The sequence below is a fragment of the Serinus canaria genome, chromosome 10 (assembly GCF_022539315.1).
Source record: "Serinus canaria isolate serCan28SL12 chromosome 10, serCan2020, whole genome shotgun sequence".
NCBI lineage: Eukaryota > Metazoa > Chordata > Aves > Passeriformes > Fringillidae > Serinus > Serinus canaria.
The window spans coordinates 8,444,161-8,466,001 of record NC_066324.1 but is presented as its reverse complement, the minus strand read 5'-3'; the positions used below and the strand labels follow the sequence as shown (position 1 = coordinate 8,466,001).

The 21,841-nt window shown below is 43.5% G+C and overlaps 1 protein-coding gene across 5 annotated transcripts in view; it reads right to left on the bottom strand.

Annotated features, from left to right (window-relative positions):
* Window positions 1–13,192, bottom strand: part of ZFAND6 (zinc finger AN1-type containing 6) — a 36,416-nt gene extending 23,224 nt beyond the window's left edge. Inside the window, exons 1-2 of one of the 5 annotated variants that reach the window (XM_030228378.2) lie at window positions 13,026–13,192; window positions 10,258–10,348 (exon numbers count right to left, since the gene is read on the bottom strand). Coding sequence is in view for 1 of the 5 variants with exons in the window: in XM_018913907.3 (XP_018769452.1) it covers window positions 6,118–6,119 (2 nt within the window). In the remaining 4 variants the exon portion in view is untranslated. Of the gene's footprint in view, window positions 1–5,799; window positions 5,824–6,117; window positions 6,318–10,257; window positions 10,349–12,541; window positions 12,706–13,025 lie in introns of those variants that run through there. The other 4 variants (XM_018913908.3, XM_018913909.3, XM_018913907.3 and 1 more) reach the window with 4 other exon arrangements.
* Window positions 13,193–21,841: the final 8,649 nt, after the last annotated feature.

Below are 21,841 nucleotides of genomic sequence, written 5' to 3'. Positions count from 1 at the left end.
ATTATGGTACTGGGTCAGAAACAGGAGGTTATCAGCAAGAACAAGGTCCTTTAGCTTGGCCTAAGGATGCAGTCACAGGCACAGCAGCTTCAGCTATGCTGGTTCCAAGAGAACAGCGTCCTCACTATGGCTTGGAGAAAAGCCCAGTGCCCTTACACTGCCTCCCAGAAATCCCTTCTGTCTCACACCCCTTTTGTGAGGGCAAAATTCCCCACACAACTGTTGAAGAATATTTGTATTCCTTACATTTAAAAAAACCATTAATTTTAACCCATGAACCTGCATTTCAAAAACCAACTTGTAAAATTTGATGCTGCTCAAGGAAACCCAGAAACACCACACTGCACATTTTACACTACATATGCCACCCTGTTTAGGTTCACCAAGCTGAGCTTTCAGGCCATACAAAAATGTTTGAAAAAATTCTTCATTTCAGGCCTTGACAGTCTGAGAAATTAAGGTGTCAGAGCTGCAGCAAGGACAGAGGTATTACTCAGAGAAGACTCATGTTCCAAGCATTCTGATTGTGTAGTGTGGGATCTGAGGTTGAAGACAGAAGGATAAGTAGGCAGCAACTAATCAGGGATTTATTTATATACAGAATGACTAGGTATAAACTTAAGACCATGGGTCACAGTCACATTATGACTTTGCAGAATAACAGGCTAATTCCTGCAGAAAGAGAGACCAGAGGCAAGAGCCAAAAGTTTCAAAGACACCAAGTAAGAGAAAAGCAAATGCAGGAAGGCAACAAAATCAACCAAGTGACCAGAGTGTGAAATGAGATTTTTTTTTTTGTTGTTATACTGGAAGGAAAAAATTAAAGCAATTACTCAACTGCTACGCACAGAAGTTTAAAATCACTTTTAAATGCACTCAAAGCACTAAGTTTGACTGGACTTATTAAGAAGGCAATTAAGACATGCCCAGCTGCCAGTCATTCTACAAATCAAACACTCCTTTATCTCAGTACTAGTCTTAGCCCCTGCATGGTTCGTCATAGACAACTGCTAATTTGTTTGTTATGTAACTAATAGTAATACACTTACCTTGACCTATTGTTACTAATGCTGCCTTCCTCCTCTCCAAGGATACTTTAAACAAACCCCATGAAAATATGTTGATACTCAAAACAATTCTACTGAGCCATTCTGAAGTCTTTTCCCTAAAAAGCATTTCAGCAAAGTCCTTCCATGTTGCCACAATTTTCTTCTCTTTCTCTGCACAATAGTAATCAAATATTTTGGTGTCATAAAACAATAAATACTTTTCTTGTCACCCTTCACCTGAAGGACAACAGTTGTTTGATAACTAATTCTAATTAATACCTACAAAATCACTTAAGGATTTGACACCAATATCCAACAGCATGTCATACTAGCATGATATTTGGATGGCATAATCCCAACATGAGAAGTCTGGTGAAACTCACTTAGAAAACTCTCTGGTAGCAGCAACTAAAGCTACCTGATAAGCAACTTACCTGATTCTGAAGGAGCTGGGCAAGGAGAGCAATCTCCAAACCTTTCAGTTTAACACTCACAACCACTTCTTTTGCTCCTACCTTGAAAATGGTGCAGATTGCAATGCAAGGTCATCCCATTGCACAGAAAACATTCTGGAACATGACAACACTGCATTGCATTAAGGACTTGATTGTACCTGATTTTAGAAAATCATTCTGAATGCATACAAAATTCATACAGGGGGTAGTAGAGAAACAATTTTATCCTTCCTTGCTGTCTTTTATCTTCCCTGCCACCCCATCCTTGAAACTAGCGTGATAAACAACTCACTGAAGGTTTTCTTCTGGCAATCTAAATTAGAGATAACATTCTGTATAAAATGCATTAATATGTCCAATTTAGGTATAGAATGGAACCTTAAGCAGAAAATACCTGCCTTTCTCATGCAATATTTTGTTTTCATCAGCACAATTATATTCCACAGCACACACATGAAAATCATCCAGACTCCATATTGGTGAAAACTTCAGGCCTTGCTTAGAAAACCCATGCTATGCAAAATGTTTCAACGAGCCCAAAACACCTCACTTCCATCTCAGAAATACCTCTTTCAAGCTCCCATTCCAATTTGATTATTAAGTTTACATTTGTCTCCCTAATTCTTCACATAGATAAAGATGCATTAGCATCATGAATTACAGGACACACTGGTGCAGTGCTGTCTTAAAACCCTGGGCTAGCTAAACTGCTGGGGTGGCTGCCAGGGCCTGCCAAGGCAGCCACACTGTTTATAGTTTAGTTCTCCAGATACAGGATTATTACGTTTCAGACTGACAAATACCATATCCTGAAGGTTAGAGTCCTGTGACACAAATACATCCTGGCAGGGCAGAACAGCTGAGCAGGGGTGGTCTTCAGCACAGAAACAGTCTGAGCTCCTGCAGGACTGCTGAGGCATTAAGTTAAAGGAAGAACTGTGGGTTTAATAAAACTGCTGCTTAGAAAGAAGCTATTTTTAGGAAATACTCAAACGAGTGTGTTCATTTGTCTAAGTAATACTCAAAATACTGTCTTAAACTGAGTTAAATCCTAACCTGATCCATCTTCTGCTCCATTTAGATCAACTTATCTCTTAATGCATAATTCAATAGCCAAAAAAGTTACTTCTCAAATTGGAAAAACCCTCAGTTTTTTTCAACAATTGGAGAATGAGCAAAAAAACCTCAACATGATTGAGGAGAAACAGTTTTTGCACTGTCAAAGCTTTGTTGTAGCTAATCTCTGTTTAGCTCAAAAGCCTTATAAACACACTTGGAAGAAGGGATCTGTTAAAAATATATCACCCCACCCCTTCAATTAAGGGCTGAGAAGCTTATGACACATCTGAGATCCAACAAGAACAGGGAAGAAAGACTTAATGTTCCTGATACTTCTAAAGGTAAAAAAAAAATAAAATAACCAAAGCAGGTTTAAAAATCCCAACCATGTTTCATGCCTCTGTTAAATGGAGTTTAAACCAAGAAGAGATCCCAACTATTTTTATTCCTTTGTAGGTCATGTGCAATTAAATGCTTATTTTCACAAAACCTTATTACAGTGTAAACATCACTGGGCAGATGATCTGCCCCACCCAGAGCGAGCTCCACACCACAGGAGGACACACAACTATCTCCTGAGGAGCCCTTGTATCTGCAGGAGAGGGCTGGTCCTGGGCACCAATCTGCCCTGCAACAGCAGCCCTGTGCTGATCACACCTCAGCTCACCCCTTTCCTAGAAACTGCAAGAAAACCAGTTAGAGGCCAAACCTCCCAGCTAAAAGCAAGGGCAGGTGTCCCTGTTTGGGCATTGCTGACATGCTCTAGGATGACATTATTCTTCTCCCACCTCCCTTCTGCCTTGTGCCCAGGGCAATTAGCAGAAATGATCCCTAAACCACTTGGGAAACAGGGGGAGGAAGAGAAGGGGAAAAGAGCCAGTTGGGCTGGCTCCAGCCACTAGTTCAGAACAATTTGAGCCAGCCTAGTTGACTGTGCCTGCAGCGCTCACAGAAGCCACTCTGCTGGGAGTGTGCAGGAGGCCACATGTGTGGCAGACAGGGCCCAACAGGCTGGGGGATCCAAAGCCCACATTCCTGGTTTCAGGGTGGACAGCAGCCCTCCATAAGGCTTGGGGATATTTTACAGATATCAGCCTGTGGCAGACACACAGCCTGCACAAGCAGCACTGAACAGAACCAGAGTGCAGGGTCACCATCCCAGTTCATGCTGTGCCACCCACGTCATGCTGGGCAGTGCCACCAGCAGCTGGTGAACTGTAGGGCACAGATGTCCTTTGTCTCAAAGAGGGGAGATAAAATTTCATCCTGTGTTTTGTACCCAGCGTTACAGTAGATTTTGAGAATCTCTTATTCTCATCAGAGATGTATATTCTATCCTGGCAGCAGAAGCAGACACATAAATCCCACAGCACACAACACATTCACAGTGTTTAAGATCTGCAGATGGAGCATGTGCAGGAGAAGGTTTTATGAACAAGAAATGCTGGAACAACCAATCGTTGTGCAGGGACAACACGGGTCCTGCCAGCAACGGCTTTGAATGCAGGCAAGAAACATTTGCTGTAGCCTGAATACAGAAGTTGTACAGCTGTGCCAGCAAAGTGCTATGTTTATCCTTTAGGGCAGATTTGCTTTCTACAAACAGCCTGCATTAGAACTGTATACATGTGGCAAGAGAGTTGAGCATTTCACTCCTGTGTTGAATAAATCAGCAAAACTGGTCCCAGATAATACATCTTCCCTAAGTTGGGGGCCAGAGGGGACTCAAGAAACATGGCTGCTCAGTGATCAAGCAACAGAAAACAAGTTGCCTCATGTATTCAGCTTTTATCTGGTTCTAAATGAAACCAGTGTTTGGCTAAATGTGATATTTAATAGCACACAAATACTTTAGTTGGCTCACTTTAGTTTTAGCAATTCTAATATACATACTCATCAGTTTAGTGAAATTCCAGCTAACTCTAGTGTTCTTCTTGCCCTCACCTCATACACCTGATCCAGCCATTTAGGCCTAGCATCACATGGAAGTTAAGAAATTAATATCCAGGTATTAAACACTGATGTATCCTGGTCTTAAACCCAGTACAAGAAAACTAACCCAGCTGTCTGCTAAAAGACCATATATAGTCATTGTTCATTCTAAAATAGTGTTTTCAGGGTTTAAATACAATGCAGGGCTTTTAAAAATGACAAACACAGATAAAGACAGCAAGAGCAAATAATTTGGACCTGTAAGCCACTGGCCCATGGCAAGGCACCAGTGTATCAAGACACTGATATATACATGTAAAAAAAACAATCTATACCCAGCATTTTGGGAGAAAACAGAATGGCTCAATGTAAAACTGAAAGAACGAGGTATACTTTGAAAATAACACTTATTTACATTCAGTGAAGGTCTAAGCAATTACTTTCCATGGTCATTTGAAAGACTGTTGCTCAATTTTTCACATCCATTCTTCTATCACCATGACTAATCATACAAGACCCATCAAACTTCTCAGACTCAACAAGTATTGGGGACATGAGTATTTCTTTCCAATTCCCAGAAGCAGCTGTGTATCAACCCAAGTGATTTTATAAAAACAGGAAGTATTCAGGGAAGTAAGAAAATAGATTTCCAAATCTGAAAGCTTTGTTCTGTATGTGGCCTCATCTAATACATAAAGGGTGGCAATTAAAAGAAAGTCTTCATTCTCATTAGAACCCCCCTGTTTCCTGCCTTACCACTTCCTGCTCTCCTCCCTCTCACTCTATCCCATGCCAATTCATACTTTTCCTGTTCCTGAAGCCCTTTCAGATGCACAAAGTGTCACTAAAAATACCATATATGATATAACTGGTGCAGAAACTGAAAATAATCTTCCCTCAAATAAAACACCTGCTACCATTAGGCAATACAGGTTTCCAAAGAGATTCAGACCAATTCCAAAGGAAAAAAAATCCTCCCCCCCCTTAGCTGGAAGGGTAATAGCTGCACCACAGAGCAGTAACACTTCATTTTTCCTGCCTGTGTTTGTAATCAGAGCTCTTACAGACCCAGACACCCTACAAAACTGATTAAAATTGAAGAAAAAATTGCCATGTTTTACATAGTTTTTACATATCTTTGTTCTAAATGCTAAAGACCTGCGAGACATTCTTCTCATCAAGAACAAACACACAGACAACAGCACAGCAGCCTTCAGTGATACAACAAAGGACAATTTAAGACAAATGACTTGGAGCAAATGCTATCACTGAATAATCCCGCAGCAGCTGTCATAATTAGTTACCTCCAATCTCATCAGAATCATGGAAGTTAGAGTTAAAATCGAGCTCTCTTCCTGTAACATTGTGTAACTCCAAAACAGCAGCATTATCCTCGCTATTTCAGAATTAACATTTCTCCATAAGATAATGTGGAACCGCTCGATTCTTCCACGCCAGAACACCCGGTGCAAGCCGAGAGATGACAAAAGAAACTCGGTCAAGTTTGAGTCTCTCAGCACCTTATTTCCTGTCTAAAGAGCCCTTTTGTTCTGCTTCCCTGCATAAATGTTAATATCCTGCCATCATTAGAGAGCGGAACGACGAAGGAAAGCCCCACGCACATGAACTCCACTGCCCCGGAGGGCGGAACGACGCCACACGACGCGATTAGAACGGCAAAATTCCTACCAACACGATCTCCACAATTTTCTGTTCGCTTCACCCCAGATTAACTTCACTTGGAGCTGCACTTCGGCGCAACCTACCGTGGGCACGGGGCCCGCCCTCCCGCTCCTATTGGCCGAGGCGGCGAAGGCCCGCCCCGCCGGCCGGGCCGCGCCCGCTGATTGGCGGAACGGCCTGTCCGTCAGGTAAAGAACTTTTCCTTGCTAGCAGGTTAGGCTGGGCGGGCTCGGGCACCCCGGGCGCACGCTCTTAAAGGGACCGTGCCCCGCTGCCGCCGTGACAAACCCGAGCCGCGGGCGGGCGCACCCCGCGAACGGTGCCCGGGACGGACCCCGGTCCCCGCGGGGCGCCCACCCCTCCCGGCACCTCTCTCCCGAGCGGGGGGTCGGGGGTGGAAGAGAGGATAACACCCGAGCGGGCTGGGAACGCTTCTCCCTCGGCAATTACACAACTGCCGCTTGCTCCACTTATGGGATAAAATTAGCTGTGGGTTTGGAGCCCATCCGCGCTTTAAGGGTGACTGGAGTTACCCTGGGAGGCCGAGCACACTATATAAATTAGTAACCCCGGCTAAAAATACATCGGGTCGCCGGTTCCAAAGACTTCCACCCATTTAAAGCATGAGTCAGCAGGAGCTCCGCAGGAAGTGACTGTCTCCATCCCACAAGGTACCACGGCTTCTGCCAGAAACTTTTTGTGCTTATTCAGGCTTCACTCGACTTAACAAATTTCCAAGATCCCGGTCACGTTATGACAGCAGCATTTCTCACGGCACAGCTTCCTCTCAGCACTACACAAAAACCTGTCTTTAAGATTAAAAGTGGGTCTGTTTCCTTTGTGCAAACACAACTATCCAGTGAAAAGATGAGTAAAAACAAAACAGGGCTTAACAAATATTTCACAAGTGCAGATAGGACACCTCGTTCAAGACGAACCTTGCCCCATCCTAACAAGCAACACAGGGAAGAGCCAGAACACAGTCACTGTTCCCTCCTGCACCCACAAGTATCATCACAGTTACACAAGACTTATCTGGGTAGCAAGGCTGCCTTACATAAAATATTTTCACGTGTTTAGTGTAAAATATCTAAAAATACTAAGCTAGAGGAAGATAAAGCACTTGTCAGCACAAGCACATTGGGGTTGTTTTTGTCCTGTGCGAAGGCAGAGAGGAAAAACTTGTTTCTGGTTCTTGTCACCTTTCCCAGTGCTGGAACAGCCTTCCCTTACTTCACCCACTACCATTACCACAAAACAGGGAAGTTTTAACTTCCCTAACACAGATTAATGAAGTCCAAGGCAGTCCAGCACACTGCTTTACTGCAAATACTACACAACATCAGGAAAATATTTACAGCTAAGTGCTCCCTTGAGCTGTGATACACCAAAGAGCATAAAAAACACCTTCAAGAAGGACATTTACTTCTGCTAAAATGATGAAATTGCACATTTTGCGTTACCTATTTTAAAGCAACATATTATGCCACAAATCCAAGTACAACTGAAAGGGAGAAATTGGTTATAAGCTGATATGTATGAAACACTACAAGAATAGAATTAACAATATTCACAACTTCCCCCACAATACCTAAAATAAAAACTGAAAGAACCAGACCTTAATCCTTACACCTGAATTCAGTGCCCTGTGAGAACCAGCACTGTTGGAAGCTGATCTGAGGTCCCCTGAGCATAACTCATACTTGCATGACACTTTTTTTGACCAATCCTTATCTAAGCAATCAAAACCAAGAACACAGTTCACACAAACAAAACAGACCAATAAAGTGTCCCTCAAGTATCTCAGGAACCAATCTTGGAAAGCTTCAATTCAGAGCACATTAACTTTAGGTCCACAGAAACAGCAGCACAAGTCGCAAATGACATCAACCAAACTGCCAAGTGCTAGAAGACGTGACAACCTTATAGTCAACATTGTTGTTGGGGTACTTTAAAAAGAAGAGGGGAAAAAAAACCCAACCCAAATATACTACTCCAAATATCTCCAGCTCTGTTTGCTACCACAGCAGTCTCACCACCTTGTAATGGCAATGAAAAATAATTTTTATCATCAAACTTCCCACACTTCGGCTCATGCTTCTGTCACACAGGCAACTAACAGCTCTTATCACTACAGGGGAGATGTTCCATCCCTTTTCCTCCCCACCTCTTCCCCCCACAAGCCCTGCAGTCTGGCCAACTCCTGAAACTAACTCTGGTGCTAATCAGCCCCTTCCACCTGCCTTGAGTCTCAGCTGGCAGAAGTTTGGCCAGCCTCTGATGAGCTAGAGTATGGCTTACCCAGAGCAAAAGGGGATGGCCTCCCAGATTTTCTTACCCCATCTCATTTAAAACCAAAACACACCCACACCATAACTGTCCTAATAAGAAAGAGTTATTTGCTATCCTCATAAAAGTGAGGATCTCCTGTGGAGTATCCAAACTAGATTCATGGTTGACCCCTAGGTCACTGGACTAGAATTCACAGGTAAACATATTTGTATTTAAAAATTTGTTTACCTGTGGGAATCCATGCATTTAAAAAAATGCTATTCAAGTCATTATCTCATGCTGAAGGAAATGTAGTGAAACTGGATTAAAAAGCCTAATTTTCAGCCTCAGTTTCTGCAAGAAGCCATCTATTTTCCCTCTAAGCACTCATACATTCTGGAAAAATGGCACAAGCTTATTTTAAGGTTCAGGCTCAAACCTTTGCTAATATCTTTACATATATCTTTGCTAATATCTTTACAATATCTGTAGCAATGCAGAAAAAAGGAAAACAGCAGATAGCAGCTGCAGGAACACTAAGCAGGGAAGGTTTCACAGCAGTGATAAAAAAAAAATCAGTTTGCTGCCACCCAACTTTGCACTTGGACAGTAAGAGGGCACCTGACTCTCATTTGACTATGGTAATCATGCAACATCTAAAAGGCCATTTGTTCTGTAATCTTACACACATAGAAGACAGCAAGTTTGGGAGAGCTGACAGCTCAAGAGATCAGGAACAGAGCCCTCCATCTGTAAGTCACCAGTTCAAACAGAGACAAGAATAGTAGTGATCAAAAGCCACATGTGATGGCTGTTCAGGGATTAGATGAAGAGACGGTTACTCAATCCAGGTCCCAGCAGATCAGTGTGAACCACAAGAGCTTTCTTCACTATTTTGCACCTGGTTTTCAGTCCTGAATCCATTACACCTCCTGGATTCTGTACATGTTAATAAGTAGCAAAGAAACTGATCTGCTGCATACACACACTGAACTGGCATTGGAGAAAAGGACTTTACCCTTTGGTTGTCAATGATGTCTGCACTACAGCATGTTGAATTTTTTATTTATTTTTATTATTGTTATAGTTCAGACTTTTAGCTTTTCTTATTACTAGAGACAGTTTTCCAAGTAATATTTAACTTCCCATCCCTTTCACACCCTCAGATGCTGTAACCCTGTTTATAAACAATAGCTCCCAAACTTGCTGTGTATTTCTGAAATTATATTAATTTTAAAAGTACATTAGCATAGGAATTCCAGAACTTCGGCATTTGAGAAATGACTCTGAGACAACATTATAAATTTTTATCAAAACTAAAAAACCCCATTATTTCATGAGTGCCATGTCCACATAAAGGTAGTGGGGGAAAAAAAAAATCTTATGTGAGGAAAAACATTCCTTTTCATATTATGCATTCTTCAATACATCAGTCTCTGCAAAGTCTGCTAGCAGTAGCTCCTTTCCAGCCTGACTTTAGTTTTGAAAGTCTGCAAAAGAACCTGGAATTTCCAAGCTGGATAAGCAAGATGAAAACAAGTTCAGAGTGTATGTTGACTGAAGGTCCCCAGAGCTTGGGTTCATTGTCCTGCTTCAAACTCCACAACCAAAAACAATCTTCTACAGAAGCCCAACAATGCACAGTTCATAGTTCTTAGTAGTACATTACTTCCCGAGAATGAAATTGCTGATGAAAAGCCAAGGTCCTAGAAACCTAGCAGGAAACTTATCCTTAGCTGTAACTAAGGAGGCCCTCATGTACAAAGAATTCTGCTTGCTAGTCCAGGAGTTTGAAGAGAACAACATACCAGACTGATGAGATTTCAGTAATCTTGAACTTCTGAGATTCCTCTCGCTGCTTTCAATCCCAGACGTACTACTGCACTGGAATAATCAGATCTGGAAACAACAAAGAGGTGCATGTGGTAAATACAGAGGTCTGCTGAGCTGTCTGGACAGCAGCACAGACACACCAGACAGACGCATCCCACTGGATTGTTTAAGCAGCTATCTCAAACCACCCAAAGCTTAGCTGACTTGAGATATTATTAAAGTTCCAGTATGTTAAACCCCAACTCTTTCTATATAGGCAAAAAGCCTTTCACAGAATCATTTGTCCCTGCCCTGTAGCCTCCAGGCCTACAAAGCTGGACACTCCTAACAGGTCTCAACCTCTCAGCAGCTGCCACATGGGCTTGCATTGGGGTGGTTGTTGGAGATTTTTGGGGGGTGTGTGATTATTTTTTTTAAATGAGAACATGGAATTGTATCTTGTACAGCTGCACAATCAAGGTCTCTGGTGACAGAGGGCCACATTACTTGCTTCAGCCAAAGTCCTTGAAAAAGGATCCAGACATTTTAAAAGACACTTCCTTGATATCAGGTATCTCTTGGGTGGAGTAAAATAAGTATACTACAGTTTCCACTGAATTCAGCATGGCCCAAGTGCATTTATACGTAATCTATAATAATCTTTGTAGGTCAAATGATGTATCTTGAATACTCGTCACTGCCCATTCAGTATTAAAAAAAAAAAAAAGTGCATAACAATTAACTGCCAAGAAAATGGAGCCAGAAGTTTGTATACTTCCAATTTCCTCAGAAATCAGGCTGATTAATATAGCTGTTACAAAACGACACACTTTCACAGAAACAGGGATTACCTTTATCTGTAACCATAGCAACTTTTCAGTAGTTTGTGTTAATGTTACTCTCCCTCTGATAACTTGCCACTATCTCTTTCAAGCTATTTGTGTAAAGCTTTGAATGTGCCATCTGAGACCATGAACTAACAAGAAGTTGAAATGTAAACTTACATTCTTCAATCACACTCCTGTAAGTATACTATGTCATTCCCAATGCTGTTCATTTTTACCATAAATTCATGATTAGTCAAGAAGTTAAATAGTAACAGATTAAAATAAATTTAATATGATTCACAGGTTTTTAAGACAAACATTTTAAGAGGTATTCTATGAATATATACAGGAGACAGTTTTCCCACTAGTGAAGCATATCTTCTCTATCTACAAAGTAATAAACCCAAAGGAATTATGCCACTGATATGTCAGAGACTTTGTTATTCAGTACCATAAGGAACAAAAATCCTCCCATTATACATTTATTTTGGCCTGAACAAATGCAAGACAGATCAGAAAAGAGCTAGTCCCCTTGTTCTAAAAGTTAGAACAGGTACCTCAGCACTACAAAAACAAATCAGATAAAATTCAAAGACTAAAGCTGTAAAAGTTAAGAGGACAGACAGGAAAGAGACAAAGAATGAACTGACATATTTACTTCCTCTACTGTTGACTTACCATCATCCACAGCTTAGAAGAGGATTAGCACTCTGTGCAAAAAATTATTTAAGATGACACAAGACAAACAAAAATATTTAAATATTTACTTGTAAGTAGGAGGAAGAAGAGATTTTTCTTTTTTTTTTTTTTACTGAAGTTCACAGAGCAGCTCACCAAGCTGTGCCCTTCTCTTTTCAGTGTAGAGTTTGGCACAGTTAAGATGTGAGCACAAAACCTTAGAAGAGTGAAAGAAGCTCGGCACGCTCTTTGCTCCCTGTAACTCTTATGCAATGACACCTATTATAGGACAAGCCTGGACAAACACTCGGGAATGGACTTCAGAACACAACACTTGAAGTCAATCCATGCAGGGGGTGAAGTAACAACCACGGTTTTGCTGAATGCCTCTACATTACACCAGCACATATGGTGGAAGCTTCTGCATTTCGTTGTTGCTGCTGTTGTTATGAGCAGTAAGGTAACTGCCCTTTTTATTTTCTAAGGTTACCCAATCCTAACATCCTGTGGAAACACGAGTGGATGTTCACACCCTTTATCTATCACTCCAGGCTTTTGGCAAAGCCTAGGAGGCAAGTGGGGTAAATCTCACAGGCTTCCTGGGCGAACACCAAAACAACAACAATAACTTTTCATAAAGCAAAACGCCAAAGTACGACAGACTTTGCAAGCGTTAACCCTTGGTTTAAGTAGAAGAGCGGCACAACACAAAGCACACGTTGATTCCCGAGCACCCCTGTCCCCACACCAGCCAAACCCGCCGCACTGGGCTCACCCGAGGGGCAGCGGGGCCCTGCCCGGGCTGGGGGAACGCTGGGGCGGGCAGGGCAGCGCCGCCGGCTCCAGCGCGGTGCCGAAGCCCCGCGGTCCGTGCGGAGGGCGCGGGGCCGGGCCCAGCGGGCGCAGCGCTGGCGGAGGGCCGGCTCTGCCTCTCCCTTCCACCCAAGGACACGAGTACAAACACCTCTGCCCCGGGATGGCTCCTGCGCACGCAGCCGCCCGCCGGGGGTGGGGAGAGGAGGACGGAACCACCAAAAAAGGCAGAGAAAGAGCCGCGGGCCCCGCGCCCGCTGCCGCCCCGCAGCCCCTCGCCCGCTGCTTGAGGGGGTCGGGGGTACGAAGGGGGAACCCTCCCCACAGCCCCTCCGCCGCAAGCCGGGGCCGGTGGGCGGGCGGCCGCCGTCCCCCCGCCCCGTCACGGTGCGGAGCCGCCACCGCAGCCCCGGCCCGGCCGCCCCGGCCCCGCCGCGCTCCCTCACCTGCGCCGGGCCCGCCGCGCCCGCCGGCCCCGCTCGCTCCTCACCAAACTTTTTTTTCCCCTTTCTCCGTGTTTCTTTGCCCTCAGAGTGACGCGGGCGGGCGCTGATTGGCGGAGCCCAGGCAGGGAGGCCGCGGGGAGCAGGAGGCGGCGCCACGGCCCGCGAGTAATTATTACACGGCGACGGCGGCGACGTGAACCACCGAATGCTATTTAAAGGGACAGCGGCCCGCCCCGCGGCCCCCCCGCCTGCAGGGGTGACCTGAGGCGAACGCGGCAGCGGGAGGGCGAGCGGGCAGCGGCTGCTGGGGCGGCGGCCGCCTTCCTGCCCCACAAATAAATTCATTTCGCTGTAAATACTCGTGGATGCGCCTTCTGGTCCCTTCAGGTCTCTCCTGGCGGGGTTTCTTGCGGGGCTCAGGGCGCTGTATGGGGTCAGTCCCTCCCAGGCCCCTCGCCTTCTGTGCCCTGTGGGAAGGCAGCGGTGTCCTTGGAGTCAGTTCTTATCTAAAATGTCACCTGCTTATTTGTGTTTTCCCTTCTTGTGGGGCTCTCTGACAATCCACTACAGCTTCTTTACATGGACACCATTTCCACCTCACACCCACTACATATGGATATCGTTACTTCTTTTTTTTTTTAAATACATTCTCCCCACTTGTCACAGCCCATACCATGCAGGGAGGTTTTAAAGGTGAGATTTAAGGATGATGAGTGACTTGATGGCTTGGAGCAGATAGGGAGTACGGGATTCCAGGGACATAAAACAAGCCAAAAAAAGGGAGAATTTTATCTGTGGATAGGGGAGAGGAGCGGGCCAAGGCTAGAGTGGCTGCCAGGAGGTGAGTGGAGCTTGCAGAGAGTTTTGGAGAAGGGAAGGAAGAGTGTGCAGTCATGCACCCAGAGAAGCTGAGGCTGGGTAAAACACGGTCCCATTTCATCAATCACAGAATATACTGAGCTGGAATGGACCCATCAGGATCATTGATTTCCTAGGGGTACTGTGAAGAGATTTAAAATCTGGGGTCTTTTTTTGAGCAGAGGAAAGCATTGCAAGGGGACGCATAAAGATATAAAATCCAAGCAGAGACTTCTCATTGCTAGGAGCTTGCCATCAGCCACGTTGAGAGCTGAGTAGGTAGATCCATAAACCGGGAAAAAGCACTAAAAGGGAAGAAAACATCTTGTTTGTTTGTTTTGAATATCAGAGCTTGGATCAACACTAGAAAATGCTGGTGCAACCAGCATGGAAGTGCTAGCATAGCTTTACAGCTATTTTGGTAGAGATTATTCAGTCTTGGCTGTCTTTGCTGATGCAATAGGTTTTCCAAATGCCAGGTTGCATGAGCAGAAGATGACCTGCATTGCGTGTGGGTATCACAGCATTCACCACAACATTATTTGGAGCACTTTCATGGTCTTGGCAGTAATCATAAGGAGCTGCAGGGAGTGATGATTGCATTCCTCCCAGCCTCTCCATGATCCTCTTTTTAATATGATTTTTTTTTAAGCCTTGAATTAATTCCCTCTGGTTGTTCTCGGACTGCTTTTGTGTCAAATTTCATCTCATCATTGGAAATATAAATGCAGAATAGTAGGGCACAACATCCTCAGTGTTTAGGAAAAGGCCAGCTGATTGTTCTGCATTTGGGGAGTAACCAGCGCAGCAGCTGGCAGAACAGCAGCCCCAATACAAGGGAAATGCAAACAGTGAACAAGACAGACACCTCCTGCCAGGAGTTACTGACCAGCAACACATGGTGCAACAAATGTGAAGCTGTGGCATCAGATGTCAAGGGGGAGCAGCAGAATGTTCAAATGTGATCTTACTCAAGTTGCGGGTGATGCTCGTCACTTCTCATGTGCTGAAAACTGAGAAAACTCATGAACAATAATGCTGGACTAAATGGGCTTTTTGGAGCATTCAGAATCACTATGTTTGGTACAGTCAAAAGCTGCCACAGCTCAGAAGAGGCAAACAACCTCGAGGAAAATAGGGAACACAAAGTTTTATGCCATTTGCATTGAAAAAAACCTAGTAGTCAAGCTGTCTCTGAGGAAGAAAATTCTCAAACGAGATGGCCAGGTTTATTCTTGGGGTAGAATAAAGGATGCATTTAAAAATTACAAGTACGTATTATTCTACTGTGAATGAAAAGTATAATATTGAAGTAATAGTGTTCAGTTTTCTGATTTGAGGATCTAGGTACTGATAGGCTAAAAAACCTTGCTGAAGTCAAGTAGAATGAGGATTAAAAGGGAAGAGTATAATCAGAGAAATGGCTAAGGTGTTAACCACCCAGAGAAAGGCATCCATGGCTTTGAAATCAGCTGAAGAAGTCAAAAGTGATTCTGAACCAGCAGCTGAAAGCAGAAGCCTGTTTTCTGTGGACCACTGCAGAGAAGGAATTGGAGGGTATTGGTCCACCTTAAGTTGATCAGAATAGTTTTTATTTTTAAGAGTGCACAAATGTTCAGTAGGGCACAGGACTGCCTCAAGCATGGGGAGCCTGATATTCAGTAGGATGTTCTTCAGGGAACAGCTTCATTCTACCAGGCATGATTTTGCTTTGACAGAGAAATCCAACAGAAACTCCAAACAATTAGGCAGGAGATTCTAGTCCAAGCTGAAACAGCCAGGTGAAAGGTTTTCCCCAGCTGTGCCAGTGATTTGATGATGTATGGCAAAACGGTGAGTGGTAATCAGTGAACATTACTTCCTCTTCTGTAACGTCACAACTGGAACGTTGTTTATTCTCTGTGACCTACATTACTCAGCTCTGCTTTCATATATTAATGCCCCCATCACCTTCATTCTCCAGCACAACTTATTTTCATGGTTTTAAGGACTATCCATTCCTATACCTCTTTAGAAAATATGGGCACAATTTTTCTGAAAGAGGTTTCTCCTGATTTTTACTTGCTTCTCCCAAATCCATTTAATCTATCTGCTAACACAGAGGACCTTTTCTTTTGCCTCCTTTTATGTTTGCTTCTGCTGCGGTGGCTTGTTATTTCTTTTGCTAAAGCTTTAGATATCACTAAAGGAATCTTAGTAATGTATTCATTTTGAGGTAGATTTATCTTCAGAGCTGGAAAATGGGAAGTCTCTTCTTCACCTCAGTGGGCTTTGAATCCGGTGTTAAGTGCTAACATCATTTCAGTTCTAATCTTGTTGTTTGGGGCCCAGTGTGCAGCTCCTGACTCTGCTGAGATTTTCACCATAGGTTTATTGAGAGCAGAATCAGTTCCTGCTCCCTGAGAGACAGACTATAAAAATAGGAAAGAAATAAGCACACAGTTCTCTTGAACAAGTGAATCTTAAATTTTATTTTATTTGATTCTGAGTCTCACTGGATTTTTTTTTTCCACAGGTTCTAAGGCTTATCCTAAGAGGATGAAATAGAGTTTCAGCTTCCCAGGCCTACTGGAAATTTGGCCCAGCAGTTATTTGGCAGTGGCCTTCATGAGCAGCAATGCCAGCTTTCCATTGCAATGCCCACATTCAGAGATTTGTAGAATTAGAGTCCAAATTCTGCTTTGCAAGCCCAGAATGCCACTGACTTCAAGGGGGTTGTAGGATTTTAGCCAAGAGCAGAAATTGGCCCAGGATTTTTTCAGACTTCCTCATGCTTCTGTTTATATGATATTACCATCAAGCTCTATTAGCATGCTCCATGATGCATTTTACTTTTAAATTACATAAACGATATTTACTGTGCTGATGCTACATAGTTTGCAAGAAAGATGCACATGTGGAAATGAAAAAACATCAATTACCATCAGGATTTCCAGCTTTCAGCATTCATTTTCCAAAACAACCCAGGGACTATTTCTCATCAAAAAAAAAAAGAGCAGAAATGAAAATCCAATTTCTTGGCATTTAAGTATGGCATTCTGGAGCCTTACTCATCAAGTCTGTTGTGAAAATGGTTGGAATAAAAAAGCCTCATATTGTTCAAAACTTTAATACTCTGCTTTTGTTTTCCGTATACTGGTTTCCCAATCAGAGACATGAGTCCATCCCTAAAAATAACGAAATGTTTTTCTGCCTCTCAGAGGATGGGAGAAAAAAATCATCTGGTGAAAACTGAGTGATCATCAGGGATAATAGGTAAAAACACAGGTAGAGTTTGAGAATTACTGAATGAAACCTGTGAAAACAGGCAGGTGAGATGCCAGGCATCAGACCATGCCCACTGCTGCCAGTGGAGCCAGGTCAGTGCTGCCCTGCCCCCAGGGGTGGCACCGCTTCAGGGCCAGCAGCTCCTGGGTGCCCTTGGAGCCGCTGAAGCCGAGAGCAAAGCGGCTGCTCGGTCACTTTCCTGGGCAGGGCAGCTCAGGGAGGAGGGGTTCCCCAGGGCAGGCTGCTTTGGAGCCACCGGGCAGCTCAGCATCTTTCAAAATGAGGCAGATTGTGTTGCCACGTGGTTACAAATCTGGGAGCTTCCTTCTAGATAGCCTTGTTTAGAAATCTGGGCTGGGACCTCTTAAAGCCCTAATGACTCCCCACTTAAGCTTTTAATATCCATGTTAAATAGTTCATTGAGCATTCAGGACAACACTGTGCCATTGTGGGCTGATGAGTAACTTTAGGCAAAGAAGTTATTTTGTACCTCTGTGCTTTTTCTTCTCCTGCATCTGCTTTGTCTGTGTAGATAGTAAAGCCTTTCAGGGCAGGAGTGGCTCACGCTGAGCGTGTCTAGTCATCAACACAGCAACTCCCGTCTCACTGGGAGCCTCTCTGCCCATAACACAACTCTCTGAACCTTGTCTGTCTATGCTTTGTATATGCTACAGGGTTTGAGTATTAATTACTATTAATTACTATTTAAAACCTGGACTCCTAAATTCTGTAACATTAAAGTAGCCATTTACCATATACATAAACCCTTCCACAAATGGGTCACTGCCCAGAAAGCCTGGAGGCTATCAACTGCTCTGGCGACCAGCTGCTGAATTGTGAGGACACAGGGACCAGAGATGCTCTAACAGGATGGCTTTGGCCCCTGAAAAGTCTCCATGTACTCAGGAAAGCTGGCCCTACCTGTTTCTGATCTAACCCTTGAAATTTAAGGGGAGCAAAGATCCCATTGTCAGGGCAGTACTGCTTGGTGATCCTTTAATAGCAGCACTCTTTCAGAGACCTTTAAATCCAGCAGAATTTAATGCCTCCCTGAAGGTACTCTGAGCCAATTTTTGCTTTTGCAACTTTTTGTTGTCTCCACTGCATGTAGGGGAGCTCTTAGCTCATACTGTGTCACTGGATTCTTGGATTTAGAGGGTTGTTCTGCATGAATAAACTCAGTGCCTGGACACATCCTGGTGTCTAGAAAGTAAACAATACGCCTGAAGCACCTGTCAAGGATCTAGGTACAAATGTCCCAAATGACAAAATGTCTGTTCAGCCGTCTTCCCACCTGCTTAGGAATGCCAGGAGCACCAGACTACTCTGGGTTTGGCACCCTTGTTTGTTCTGTTCCTGTCCATCTGACCTTGCTAGCTCAGATAGGCTATTTGTCAATGCCAGAGGAATCTGCTGCAACAACAGAGGGAGTATCTCATGTCAGTATTCTCCAGCTCCTTGAGGAAACTACCTCATTAGGGAAGCTAAAACATCACTTTGATTGCTTAGAAGCAAACCATTTGTTCTCCAAAACTCTCCAAGCAGTTACTCACTTCTTGTAAAATTATAATGCTTGAAGTCTTTTTCTAAAGCAGTCTTGGATACTTGAATGGCTGGAAATTTGCAGGTGATAAAAAGTTGTACAGCAAAGCAGATCTGATCAGTGTTTCCTTAAATTCGACAATTATTCTTCTCTGTCAAAATGTCATAGATTTTGATAGATTTTAAAAAAATAAAATGTTTTACTGGAGAAAGTTATAAAGCAGGACATTTCTATAGCTTCAAATCCTCAAATGCATATGAGATTTTTTAGGCTTTCTTTAGGAAATTTGAAGCTGAGGCTTTTAATATACCTACAGCACATATTTTTGTCTCCAAATATCCAAGTACTGTGTCATAATCAGCTTTGATCTCTCTCATTAACTTTGGCAGAGGACATCAAGCTGAGATGAGATTACTGCTGTATTCTTCCTCAGAAAAGAAGCCTTGGGTAGTACCTTTCATTCAAGGGTTCTAAAGCAATCACAGAAATTCCCAAGTCTTCCTAGCCAGAAACTGGGCCCAGCCTTCCTGCTTTTCTGCAGAGTACTTTGCTCATTGTATCACATCAGGAGGGACAGAGTCTATCCATCTCTCTCCTCTAAGCTGGCAGTTTCCCAGGGAATTGCTGGTGAGCACAGATTACAGACCATGCTCCTTGCACTCTACACAGGGAGAAAGAAGGTGCAGAGAGGGAGAGGTATCGTGTTCCTGTTCTGGAACAGGATGGAAATCCCTTGGGTAGTATCACATTTGAGCAGCTCCTGCACAGCTGTAGCCTATGTGAGGACCACAGTGACAGAATCAGAGCAGGGGCCTGTCCATCCTCATTCCTACCCTATCCCTGATACACTTTATAAAAGCTGTTCTGGTCCAGCTGATATACTGTTTAATTTAATTTAATAAGAAGAAACTCTGATGCCTGAATCCCTATACTGTCTTTTCATGTCTTGTGCACTGCCCAGGAGATATTAAAAAGCCATACTAGCAACTTACCTGAGTTACACACAGGAAATGCCCAGTGGACTTCCTGAGAAAAAGTACACACAGAACAAGATTAAGGATTTGGATCACTGACAGGTCTACAGCTGAAGAGCAATAAATCACACCTCTCTCCCAGCTTGCTTCTCTCTGCTTCTTCCTTACTTTTCTACTTCTCCTCTTCTAAATGAAAGCAGACATCTTACAGGCTTGCAAAATCTTCCCTCCTGTGGGAAACTGCTAATTATCAGAGTTGCCACAATAAAGTTCTGCAGAAAGAGAGCAGAATACCACAGTAAAGCGCTGCAGTTTTTGGGGTTTTTCCTCTTTACTTAAAAAACCTGCTATTTCCGAAAGTCACACCTCCTAGAATATAGTGTCCTACATGTGCAGATAGAGTGGGTTTCTATGCAGTGAAGCCATGAAAATGTTGGGGTGTGTAAGTAATGTAAGGTCTTCATAAATACTGCCTCGTAAAATCTGCTTTATATTCTGCTTTGTTCTTTTATCTAGCATTCTTTAGAATGTGCTCGGGAATATTTATTTTCCCTAATTTCTTTTCCTTAACTGAGGCTAAATATTTACACACCCCACACCAAGCTCACAAAGAATAGTGCTTAGTACTGCTGCTGTTCATTTGCTGGCATACCTAATTATACAGCTGAAAATGTCAACATTAAGTTGTGTCTGCATGGCAGGCATTGATGTGGCCCTTATGTAACACAGGTGTGCTCAGCCCACCTTCAGCTGAAGCTCAGGCTGTGCTAGCAGCAGCCATCACTGAGCCACAAGGGCTGTAAAACCAATCAGAATAATATTCATTGAGTCACTAGCCTGTGCCAAACTCTGGATGAATAATTGGTAACCAAGCCAGCTTGGGAAGACCTTGTGCAGTGTGTACCCACACAGCAGTGATCACAGCCCTGTCAAAACTCTCAGATGAGCACTGGTGGGCCTGGCCACTAAAGGATATGGTTCATCATCCCCTCCTCTGTCTGCATCTTCCTCTCCTTGAGATCTTTTCACCTGTCTGGCAGGGACTGGAGAAGGGGATGGTGACCTAGTTTATAGTTCAGCTGGCCCAGCTCACAGCTTAAAGCAGTGATCGAGATGCATTGGTGCTGAAATGCTGGATTATGAACTGTGGTACAGACACATAACCTTTTGTGCTATTTTGTGCTACAAGAGTGTCTGCAGAAAATACCACGAGAAGCACTGATCATATACTAAACTACTGCTAGCTGTGCTGGAGCTGGGCTGCCAGAGCCCATACTGCCAGAAGAGAGGAATTGAGAGAAACACAAACCATAAACCAGAAACCTTTCTACTAAGAAAACATCCCAGTTCAAGATCAATATTAAGTCTTGAGTAAAACAGAGAAAGCAGAGCAATAAGTAAAACAGGAGAAATAATAAAGACATATGTCCATATGACATTAGTCCATAACTAACAAAAACTTACTTCTCTGGGATGTTTTTCTGAGTGCTACAACAGATCTTCTGTATGATCTCAAGCAAAAAGAATCATTTCTCTCTGCCATGATGTTACATAATACTTCCCTACCTTATAATCCCTCATGTTGTGAGTTCCTGAGTGTCAAAGAGTGCAGGATTATATCAGGTCCTGAAGAAGGGAGAGGACCTGCAGAAGGCAGATAAAGATGGGATGAGTTTAGCTGTCCTTGAAGTCATCAGGAGCTGAGGGCATGGCAGATGCTCAGGTGTTCTCTGGCTCAGCCTCCTGCTAAGGAAGCATTTCTCTAACCAGCATCCAGGGAGCAGATCTAGCATAGGGACAAGTATTTACACTCACACAGGGGACAGCTTGATTAACTGCCAAAAAATGTGGTTTGATTTCTCATTGAATATTTTCTACCACTTGTACAAAATATTTCAGTGGAGTCAGGACTGATTCTTCCTCTGAAGAATGAGCTTCTGGTAAGGTCTTGAGAAATGTCTGAGTAAATGTCTGGAGGAAGGCAATGGTGGGTGTTAGCAGGTGACTGGGCATGTTACCCCTTACAGTGTTACATATACTAAATTGAGTAAGAGACAATAGGCAACACTGTAGAGTGCCAGAGTGCATTTGGGAAGACATCAGTACTTGGAATTCATCTGACAGATAAATCAAGTGATTTTCTTATGACTGGATTTTATGCCCTTCAAAATGAT